The sequence below is a fragment of the Lottia gigantea genome, assembly GCF_000327385.1.
Source record: "Lottia gigantea unplaced genomic scaffold LOTGIsca_162, whole genome shotgun sequence".
NCBI lineage: Eukaryota > Metazoa > Mollusca > Gastropoda > Lottiidae > Lottia > Lottia gigantea.
The window spans coordinates 61,963-74,462 of NW_008708003.1; the positions used below are offsets into that span (position 1 = coordinate 61,963).

The 12,500-nt window shown below is 33.6% G+C and overlaps 1 protein-coding gene across 1 annotated transcript in view; it reads left to right on the top strand.

Moving 5' to 3' along the window:
- Window positions 1-8,443: 8,443 nt before the first annotated feature.
- The window catches only part of LOTGIDRAFT_141493 (hypothetical protein), a gene marked incomplete at both ends in the record, with an annotated part of 5,752 nt that continues 1,695 nt past the window's right edge, over window positions 8,444-12,500 (top strand). Inside the window, one exon of the mRNA XM_009051254.1 lies at window positions 8,444-8,754. Coding sequence (XP_009049502.1) covers window positions 8,444-8,754 — 311 coding nt within the window. The remainder of the gene's footprint in view (window positions 8,755-12,500) is intronic.

Consider the following 12,500-nt stretch of genomic DNA (forward strand, 5'->3'; position numbering starts at 1 on the left):
TCCATATTTTTCAGATGCCCATCTCTAACTAGCCTAATATAGCTCAGAAATATGGGACATTAATAGTTAAACTCCATTAGGCCATGTTATAGTAATACAAAATAAGTCCTCTTACCCTTAGAACATCTCTTTTGTGTTACATACTGAAACTATTTTCGGGTAGATTGATGGTACCGATCCAGGAAGAGGTTTCTTACATTTTTCCATCAAGCCCAATGCCTGTTTGATTTTGTATTTTTGGTTGTAACATTCAGAAGCAAAGTGGTCTTCACATATGGTTTGGTGTCTCGTTGGTTGAGTAAAGTCGGCCCTCGTTAGATTAACAAACCGTGTCCAATGAGCCCTCAACATGTTTTCTTTCGGAAATTTATGTACTGGAACACCATCTTTGTTGGTATTACTGCACCCCGCTACAGCATTTCGCACCGGCATGATAAAAACTTATCAAAAACAAACACAAACACAAAATTCTACACGCTTTCATACTGTAGGTTAGAACTTCCGGTTCTTCTCGCTTACGCCGACTACGTCACAAGGGGGGATTCCTTAAAATCCAATCAGCAAGGTATATCTTTCGGGATATTCGTCTTTTATCGGCAATATCTCGGTAACGCGTCGGAGCACGATTTTCAAATTTTCTGTGTCTTTAAACGCGATATTTATTTAATTTATTTAAGGCAAAGTTGTCAAATCTCTGGACCATTTCTTTAATGTTCAGCATTTCGGACAATGATTTCACTAGAGATGACATGAAATTCTGTCCTAAGTCTGAACAAAGAGTTCGAAGAGCCCCATACCTGGTGAATATTTCTTTAAACAATATATCTGCAACTGTTGAGGCATGTTGGTCTTTCATTGGGAAACTTTCTGGCCATTTACTTGTGCTGTCTACAACTAGTAATACATATCGATGTTAGTGTTAACTGTAAAATATCCATATGCCATCTTTCGAAGACTCCTTGAATGGGCATTGGTGTCAAAGGTACTTTCTTAGCATGGTAGTTCCTCTTTGATTCTTGACAAACCTCACAAGTTTTAACATACTTCACAATATCTGGATTTAAAGTTTCCCAGTAGTATTTCATGCAAATTGTTGCATAAAGTCTCTCTTGTCCTTGATGACATCCACCAGAACTGTATCATGAAGAGCTTTAGGAACAGCCAGTAGCTTCAAAAGTCTTATTAGGTCCCCTGTTCTTCAACTGTCTGTAATAATACAAAATGCCATCTTCCAGGTCATAAAGATCAGATTTGATGCATATTGAGTGAGCTGCTTTGACATTATCAGAAAGTAGACCTGTTTATTTGTATTGAATTATTGGCTTCAAATCAGGGCACTGTCTCTGAAGATAAGCTAAGGTTGGATTGTCTTGGATAGTACAAGATTTGTGAACATTATAATCATCAGGTACTAAGTTGTCACTATTTAGTGCCGCAACTAGTGGAAGTTGAGTTGATGTAAATTTGGGTTGATGCTCATCACATTCATAGTCAAAGGTCACTGCAATTCCTTCTTCTTCTTCTCTTCTGGTCATAGAGTAAACTGGTTGATCTTCTATGTCTATTGGCTCTGGGGTGTCATATTGTCGCCTAGATAAGCCGTCAGCATTGCCATTAGATGCTCCTGGTATCTTGAAAAGGAACGGCTGAAGAAACATTGACCATCGTCCTAGTCTACCATTTGCATCTTTGATATTCTCCAAACATTTTAATGAAATATGGTCAGTATAGACATCAAAGTGGTTATTTGTAAGATAAGGTCTATACGCTTTTAGTGCTTTGACAATAGCAAGTCCTTCTTTTTCTGTTATTGACCAGTTCTTTTCGAATTTATGTAGTGCTCTACCACCATACGCTATTGCCCTACTCCTATTTTTGTCATCTTTCTATTCTAGCACATATCCGATAGCTTCGTTTGATGCATCAGTTGATACAGAAAATGGTCTACTGAAGTCTGGAAACACTAGGATTGGTGCTGATATCAAATGATTTTTTAATGTATCAAAGGCATTGTTACAGTCTTCAGTCCATTCAAATTTCACATCTTTACAGAGTAGTCTGACATTTTTAGGAACTGGGAATTCTCTGATTGCATCTAATTCTGATTCATCTACAAATATACCATCTTTGCTGAGTATGCGTCCAAGGTACTGAACTTTTGCTTTAGCAAATTGACATTTGGATGGTTGTATTGTTAAATTTGCTTCCCTTAGTCTTGAAAATATTTGTGTAAGATCCTTTAAATGTGTTTCAAAATCTGAACTAAAGATGATGAGATCATCAACATACACAAGGCAAATTCTCCAGTTGAGTCCACGTAGAATACTGTCCATCATCATTTGGAAAGCACAGGGTGAATTTCGAAGTCCGAAAGGTAAACGATTGAACTCAAAAGTTCCTTGATGTGTTATAAACCCAGTCTTGCATTTTGTTTCTGGATCTAGTTCTTGTTGCCAAAATCCTTGTTGAAGATCATTGACTGAATAGAGATAGTGGATGCGTCATAGGAGTCGTAACTTTATTGAGTTTCCGATAATCCACTGCAAATCGGTGTGATCCATCTGGTTTTTTAATCAAGACAATTGGTGATGCCCAGCTGCTTGAGGATTCTTCAATAATGTTGTTTTTCAACATCTCATTGGTGAGTTCCTCTGTGATCTATTTCGCCTTCAGGACTTTGTCTGGAGGGAGGGCTTCTCACTGGAGTAGCATCGTCCGTTTCAATCCTGTGAACAAAGCCTTTTGCTTTGCCAAGCTCAGCTAAGCTGGTAGCAAAACATCTCGATATCATCCCAGAAAGTCTAAAAGATTTTGTTTCTGTTCTTCTCTGAGATCTGAATTCTGGAGGTCGAAGTTCATCTCTGATGCCTTGTTCACAAATTTAATACGAGGAGGACAGTTAGCACTAGATAATGAATTGATTTCTTTCCTAGTTTTAGTTTTATCTTCATTCAAAGAAATAATTTCCTCATTAGTTATTTTATAGGCTGTACCTATGATAGAATTTTCTTTTATATACACTGGTTTATCTGACAAGTTTAATAGCACTACATATACTTTACCATCAAAAATATTTGTTAAATTCCTGGCCCCTAAAACATTAAATTTTTTTTGTAAACCTCTATTGGGATGTACAAAGGTTAATGTATTATCTGGTAGCTTATTGACTTTTCCAGGAACTGACATTTCAGATTTAGCATCTATTCTAATATCATGAATAATTCTTATTAAACTTTTTGAATTATCATGCTTGTTTTTATTTACATACATTTTATTATTGTCACTTTTATAATTAATTGTTGATATAAATGGTATATTACTTGATTCTTATTGAAGAGTAAGCGTTTTATCATCAAGATTAATTAATGCTTTATTTTCCTCTAACAAGTCAGTACCTAATATCAAATCATGTTGGATATTATTAAAAATATATAATTTGTTTTTAATTATTTAACCAGCAATTAATAACTCTACAATTGTAGACCCATCACAATGTATAATATCTTTACCAACCGTTAGAATGGATTTAATATCAGATGGTGATATTATAGCATTTGGTAATGCTTTCTTTAGCAGAGCTTTGGAGATGCAAGATATTGATGCCCCTGTGTCTATTAGACCAGATATTAAATTATTCTGTATTTTTAAGTCAATACAATTATTTTTCAGTGGCATAATCAAATTAAGATCAACTTTTAAAGGTTTGGTGTTGCTATCCATTTTTTTATTAATTGAAACCTTTGTTGTATAACTTCAACAATTATTAGTCCAAACAAAATATATGAATTATTATTTTCTCACACAAAATTGTAAACTTCAGAGCATAGAACAAGAAATATTTGATTTAACTTGCTAAACTTCTTTCTCTGATCTCTTTATACCATTCCACTAAATTTGTCCACCTTGTATCTCCTGTCTGCTGTCTTGGTTAAATCATCACTTTCATCTGTTTTCTATGAGAGATACCTGGATCGTATTTTTCAACTCTAGCATCTCATTTGATGTGAGTTACCCGGCTCATCTCCACCATATATCACCTACCGGTCTCTAACTTAATCTAGGGGTGTAGCTTTAGCGAGACCGATTGGGACACTCTGTAGGATAGGTTCCTCTTATAGGACATAATCTCTTCATAAAAATACGTAACTCTTGTATAGTTGATAAGTATTAATTCTTCAGTAACAATAATGATATATCTACAAGTTATTCATTTATACAAATATTTACACATTCAGATCAGGGTTGTTGTCTTCTATTCTGTCTCTGTGATCTCTCTCCTCTTTTCTCTTTTTGATACAATGTTTACTTTCCAATATATAGGCTACCTTTACCTGGATAACCATGGCAATCCATAGAATATGCAAACTCACCGATGATACATATATAGATTAACAGATTAAAAATAAGTAGAGATTAACTCAGATTACTACCGTATTTAATTAGTGCATTTCTCTTAATGAAGGTAAATAGATAATCCTATAATATCGCATGGTGATAGACACCTATTTTCCCAGGAATGAATAGAAACAGATTATTAACACCCAGTTTACCATGAATATATAGATAGAAACTAGTTATCAACACCCCATTTCCCAGGAATTAATAGAAACAGGTTCTCAAGACTAAGTTTCCCAGGAATGAACAGAAACAGGTTATCAACATTAAGTTTCCCACGAATAAATAGATATTGACTATGATGATAATTAAGTGAATAATAGTGAAATATTCATTGATACAGCCATTATAGCGTCATTCTATACCATTTACAATTCATATTTTATTTATCTCCAATTTGTTACAATACAATAGATACTTTATGTGACACCTGGCCAAGTCTGATATTAACAGAGATAATATAATCACTGAGGTTTTCACAGTTATTATTATTTTTCCACTGAACGCTTTTTAAAGCTTCTCCAAGTCTTCCAGATTTTTCTAGCATTCCAGAAAGAAAGTTTATCTGCTTGCTAGTATGTGTACTTGATGCAACTGATAATGTAATTGATGAGATCTTTTTTACATAATAATGAAGGCGTCAAATTATCAGGACATACAATCAGCGTATACTTGCCGATTTGTTTATCGCCTCAATCGGTTTTTGTAAAGCTACCGTAAACAATATGTCATCCAAAAGTGACCATGTGATACCTACATTGAAATCTATTGGTTGTCTTTGGATCAAACATGCCAGATACCTCCAGATCACTCCTGATTTTTTCATAGACCTATCGTAAACTAGACGTTTTTTTTTTCTACTTTGATATTATCAGCGTAAAGAAAAAAGGGGGGTGTGTGCCATCCTTAATTTAATGCTGCTGATGAATTCACTGATGGTGGTATATGTAGGCAGTATTTGAGCCATGAAAGTGTAGCTGTATGCTGTCTATATATACTAACTCACTGTACAGCAGCAAGTAATCAATAAGAATTTTCTGCAATGTGAAAACTCTAAGGAGGGTGTCTAGCTGTCTGCAATCTATACAGTGTAAGGTTTATTAAGTTCAGTAAGGTACATAACATTATTTTAATGTAAACAATTACAGAATCATTTACCATAATGTTCTTAACAGATTTCTCAAGTGTTATTCTTCCTTTGCTATTTTTATATAATGATCTACATTCTGCTATATACATTAGCTGAAACAAGGAATGGCTCAGTGAGTTATATGCTGGCTTCCTTTCCTAAGGGTTTGTCAAACCTTCAGATTTTTCAACTAGGTCATGAAAAAAAAGTGTACACTCTTAAACAAACAATGTTCTTGATTGATTTTGATGAAATTTAGTGAGTGTCCCCTTTAAAGGGATACTACTTCTTAGAATACACTCGTCCTGTGGCTAATATTTGTGTTTAATAGTGACCATTGGCTAAATAAGTATGAATCCCACACTTTATCAAGTTTGAAAAATCGACAATAAAACTATAATCAGAATTTTTTTTAAAAAGTGAGCAAGCGATGAATCCCTTCAGTTTGAGAAAAAAAGAGTCTGGGTAATCAACACTATAACAGGAAACAATCATCTTCTGGTGTATACAGACAAACTTTGCAAATGATTAATATTTGTTGAAAATTGTGTCAGTGGTGGAGTATTCATTCTAAATTATATGAATTGCTTTTTTCGCAGAGTCGCTTAATCTCCTATAAGGCATCATTATTCCGTCTTCAAAATATGACAATGTCGAGGTCAATTCAAGAGTAGAGGTCAAGGAAACTGTAAACCCCACTTAAGAGTTACTTCCCCTTGTGATTACACCGGATTTCCTAGACTCACGATTTGAAAATCACTTAATGGATGTATTCAGCGTTTAATAATTAATTACTTGATTTTGTGGATATATCGGATTATAGAGGGATTTTGATGTATAGTTAGGACACCAGGTAAGTCCACTGATGGATTATATACTGTTAATCGCCAAATTTGAGCAAAATTAAAATTTTATGTTCATCCTTAGATGTAGTATCCCTTTAAAGAGCCCTATTGATTTATTTTTTGACCTCAAAACCATTCAACCTTTGACCTCTATATATTTGTCAATAATTAGTAGCATCTGTATCATTAAATATTAACAAACATTTCTACTGATAGCTAATTAGGGTCTTCTGTAATTAGTTCAGACTAAAATTAGCATCCTGTTGACTAATTAATAAATCTAATTAAGTATATGTAACAAAGGACAGTTTTAATACGTTTGCATGTGCTAAGATAGCTTCATCTTCACAATGTCAAGCTATTACGTCAATGACCGCAATAGCCACTATGTATGTAAGCCTATCACTAATCATGAAATGATCAGGTCTATCACTAATGTTTATAAATAAAGCCATTTGATTGTATTACAAGTGAATAGAGCTCTCAACATAAAGCCATAAGCCATAATGTTTACAGTCTTTTTTTCAGGGCTCTGATTGTTTGTATTCACTGGCGTACAATTCAATCAAATCGCAGCAATCTCTGATACAAGAATAGTGACTATTGCAGTCAAGGTATTAAACCAAGTTTTCAATAGCTTGACATTGTGAAGATGAGATAGCTTAGAGAGAGAGCTTAGACAGACATACATTTGCTCACCCTGGTTTTTTTATTTGTCAGTGATGCGGATCGGAGAGTATGTCAAAGAAAAAGGGTCCAAATTTTGAATAGGACAATAAACTTTGACCCTGTGTGCTGCAGGTTAGACTGTTTGAGATCCCTTGACTGTTGGAAATCAAAAAAAGCATATTTTTCCTTGTCGAAGCAACAACCCCCAGCACAACCTGATCCCAGTTTCCTTTGCATACCAAACTATAAACTCTGCTTAAAGAGTTTGGCGATATACCAATATATTGAGATATACATGTATAGTACTTTCTATCGTTATTAATATTGAATCATTCAAAAATACTGAAATATTGCCTGATATATATGGTAGTTATCATGATATACCATCAAATATTGGTCCAGATAAGATCATCTACAAAATTGTAACAAACAGCTAAAATAGGAGCAAATGTTTTTTATAAAGGTTTGGGATGTTTTTGATGGATATTTATGAGTTTTATTACATATTCAATTTTTTTAATAGATTTAATAGAAACAAAAATATTTTCTTTTTAAATACCAGTAAAAACTATACACCCCTATGTTATCCTAAAAACAATAAACTGCCAGCCTTACCTATATATTTTTAGTAACAGGGCCCCATACACTATAGCAAATCCGATCTCTCGGAACCATGGCACCAGTACACAAGTCAATGTTGTAGGTTCAAAATATTGGATCACAACCTGGAAAAGACAAGATCATATATATAAAAAGATCCTGTATTTATTTATACCAAAAAAGTATTCAATATTCTAACCAATATATCAATACCAAGTGTCTTTAATAACTAAATTGTTTTAACTTTCACAGCTAAAAAAATAAAAAAATTTCAAGATTGTTCAAGGTCCATGATACTTACTGTGGCATATAACAATAATGCTCCAAATAAAACCATTTCTAGTAACAACCACATGCTTGTTCTCATCACCTAAAATAAAGAGCATTCAAAATAACTAGTTTGAGCACGATATATCACTAAAGTAACATTATATATCACTAATCTTGGTGCTTCTTTACTTATGTCTATTTCTATATTTCTTATAAACAGCTTGAGCACAATTTAAGGCATGATCATATGATAACTAGTATGGGAATATGATATATTACCATGAGCAATCAACTAGTTGGAGCAATGATATGATAACTAGTTGGAGCAATGATATGATAACTAGTTGGAGCATAACTAGATAACTAATCAGAGCATAACTAGTTGGAGCAATCATATGATAACCAGTTGGAGCAATCATATGATAACTAGTTGGAGCAATCATATGATAACTAGTTGGAGCAATCATATGATAACTAGTTGGAGCAATCATATGATAACTAGTTGGAGAATCTGATAACTAGTTGGAGCAATCATATGATAGCTAGTTGGAGCAATCATATGATAACTAGTTGGAGCAATCATATGATAACTAGTTGGAGCAATGATATGATAACTAGTTGGAGCAATCATATGATAACTAGTTGGAGCAATCATATGATAACTAGTTGGAGCAATCATATGATAGCTAGTTGGAGCAATCATATGATAACTAGTTGGAGCAATCATATGATAACTAGTTGGAGCAATGATATGATAACTAGTTGGAGCAATCATATGATAACTAGTTGGAGCAATCATATGATAACTAGTTGGAGCAATATGATAACTAGTTGGAGCAATCATATGTTAACTAGTTGGAGCAATCATATGATAACTAGTTGGAGCAATCATATGACAGCTAGTTGGAGCAAGATATGATAGCTAGTTGGAGCAATGATATGATAACTAGTTGGAGCAATGATATGATAACTAGTTGGAGCAATCATATGTTAACTAGTTGGAGCAATCATATGACAGCTAGTTGGAGCAATCATATGACAGCTAGTTGGAGCAATCATATGATGAAAACTTTGAACAAGAGCAACTTTGAGCAAGTGTGAGCAATCATATGATAACTTTGAACAAGAGCACCTAGTAATAGTACTAGTTTGAGCACGATATATCACTCAGAGCAATCATATGATGATAACTAGTTTGAGCACGATATATAACTTAGAGCAATCATATGATGATGACTAGTTTGAGCACAATATATCACTCAGAGCAATCATATGATGATGATAACTAGTTTGAGCACGATATATCACTTAGAGCAATCATATGATGATAAATAGTTTGAGCACGATATATCACTCAGAGCAATCATATGATGATAAATAGTTTGAGCACGATATATCACTCAGAGCAATCATATGATGATAAATAGTTTGAGCACGATATATATCACTCAGAGCAATCATATGATGATAAATAGTTTGTGCACGATATATCAATCAGAGCAATCATATGATGATAAATAGTTTGAGCACGATATATCACTCAGAGCAATCATATGATGATAAATAGTTTGTGCACCATATATCAATCAGAGCAATCATATGATGATAAATAGTTTGTGCACCATATATCACTCAGAGCAATCATATGATGCTAAATAGTTTGTGCACGATATATCAATCAGAGCAATCATATGATGATAAATAGTTTGAGCACGATATATCACTCAGAGCAATCATATGATGATAAATAGTTTGAGCACCATATATCACTCAGAGCAATCATATGATGATAAATAGTTTGAGCACCATATATGACTTAGAGCAATCATATGATGATGATGACTAGTTTGAGCACAATATATAACTTAGAGCAATCATATGATGATGATAACTAGTTTAAACACAATATTTCACTAAGGGCAATCATATGAAAACTTTTATGAGCTAAATATATCCCTAAGACATGATAACCAGATGAGCAGGAATGCTGGACTATATTATATTGCATCCACAAATGTCTTTCTACATGGCCCTATTACTAATTCACAATAACAACAGTTAGGTCAAGTGTAGAAACCAGTAGAGAAAACATGAAACATAACATCTGGATAACATCACCATATCATTCATTTATCATTCAATCTCGATCAAATAAAACTTTATTTCTGATTGGTTCAGAGGAAATCAGTCAACAACAAAAAATATCAAATAAAGTAATGATCTTACCTTGGCTTTACGTAGTCGAATAACAACAATGGCTAACACTATAGTCACAGTCAGACAAAAACTCTGAATCCCTAACGGAATTCCACGTAATAATACGTTATATTCCACTATACACGGCACCTCTCCCTCACATTCCTCACATCCTTTCCGACACGGAAGACACTGGAAGCTAGTCAAATAGTCCGATGACATGTTTTGAACATAGTCCAAATATAGTTTTTCCACATTCTCCCCATCAAAATATTTGTCGACGGCCAAATCCTCTGGGTAATAAAATCCGTTGCTACAGTGACACTGATAGTTCCCCCATGCAAACCCATTTCCAGGGATATGAACGCACTAGAATGAGAAAATAAATATTCAAATGAATTCAATTCTTATGTCACTCTGTTTTCAGAGTTTACTTTGATCTATGACTGCAAATAAAATGTTCCTTGTAAGCATTTCTTGGATCAAAGCATCCAGTATAATTTGCATACTAAGAGCAAGAAATATGTGTACTAGACATACACCTATATATTTATACCACAACCAGTGCTTTCTAGAATTAGCCAGCTGTTATCAGTTCTCTTCAAGAATAAATAGTTTTTCATACCAAGAGCAATAAATAAGTTTTAATAAATGTATCTGTGTTAGCGAGTTAGCAAGTTGATGGGCTTGCAAATTTCCCAAATTTGTTTTGTTCTTCAAATTATGTGGAAGAACTACAGCAACTTAACGAAAAAAAAATTTTCATTGCACCAAGAAGAAATTTGAGCAGTGCATGTTTTTATTAAAAACAAGATTATCTGGCCTTTATATTGCCAATATCATGTTAATAACTTAATTAAGTTTATCTTTTTTTATGTATTCAATATTCTACATGGCAACCTGGTGTGTTTACCATAATGCATGGTGATACTACTCCTATTTTAATATTTTATCATATGTTCTATGGTAAATTTTAACAAATTGCTCTCACTTATGGAACATAATTGAGTATTTGAAATTATTGCGACTGATTTGTGAAACATTATTGAGCATTGAATTATTGTGACTGCCTAACGAAACATTGTTACTTATTGAAATTATTGCTAGTCGCTTATAGAAGATTATTGCTTATGGTTTACTATGATTGCCTTATGGAACATAATTGAGTATTTGAAATTATTGCGACTGGTTTGTGAAACATAATTGAGTATTTGAAATTATTGCGACAGGTTTGTGAAACATTATTGAGCATTGAATTATTGTGACTGCCTAACGAAACATTGTTACTTATTGAAATTATTGCTAGTCGCTTATAGAAGATTATTGCTTATGGTTTACTATGACTACCTTATGGAACGTTATTACATACAAAATTAATGTGACTTCCCAACAGTACATTAATACTTATTGGAATTATTGTGTATTGAAATTATTATGATTGACTTAAATGAAACTTTAGTGCATAGTAACTGCCTAATGGAATATTTGGCACATGAAAATTATTGCAACTGACTTAAATAACATAATATTTTAATGCCAAAATGATTTTACATACACTTTTATAATTTGTTTTTGGTATTTGTAAGAAGACTACTATACCGATTTAAGTAAAATAAGTACCGGTACCTAATTGTAGAGAAATATGAAGTCTCCTACTTATTCCTAACGTTTCAACTCAAAATATCAAACCATTATAAAGCCAACACCAAAACTAGGTCAAACTGCTTAATTAACAATTAGTACCTTCCGTTTAAAATAAACCGTATACACAAAATTCAATCTGATCAAGTAGATTCTTAGATATAAATAGCATACTTTAGAAATATTTTCCAGTATAATTTATGACATTTATGATGAACTTTGCATACTTTAAGTTGATAGAATTTATTGAAAGATTTGCATACCTTTGTAGTTTCTCGTCGACAACGATGAGAATTAGAAAACAAAGATTGATCCTCTGCACACTGATTGATATCCAACTTTGTTAGGTCTAAATCAGTCACCACCACACCCCTGAAAAAGAAAATATTCCATATGTTACATTAGATCTCCCACTCCTTGCATAATATTTTACATCCAGATTCCTCTAGTCATGCTTGCTTGGTGAAGGTTGATATTTCAACTGTTTTTGACCCTATTTATCATTCAGGTCTGAGGAAATGAGACATCATAGATAGCACAATAAATTAAGGCCCTAGGCCCTGAGTGCTTTTTATTGCACACTGGGTCGGGTGGGGAGGGGGGGATAAAAAATGAGAGGTGTTCTCTCTGGTGAGGAGGTCAAAAAGTCTGAAGCTTCTTAAAGCCATGGTTTTAGGGGGTGCCAGGCCCAAAGACCCCCCCCCCCAAATACGCCACTGTCCACCCCTAAGGGCAACAGGGTTTGCAATAAGACT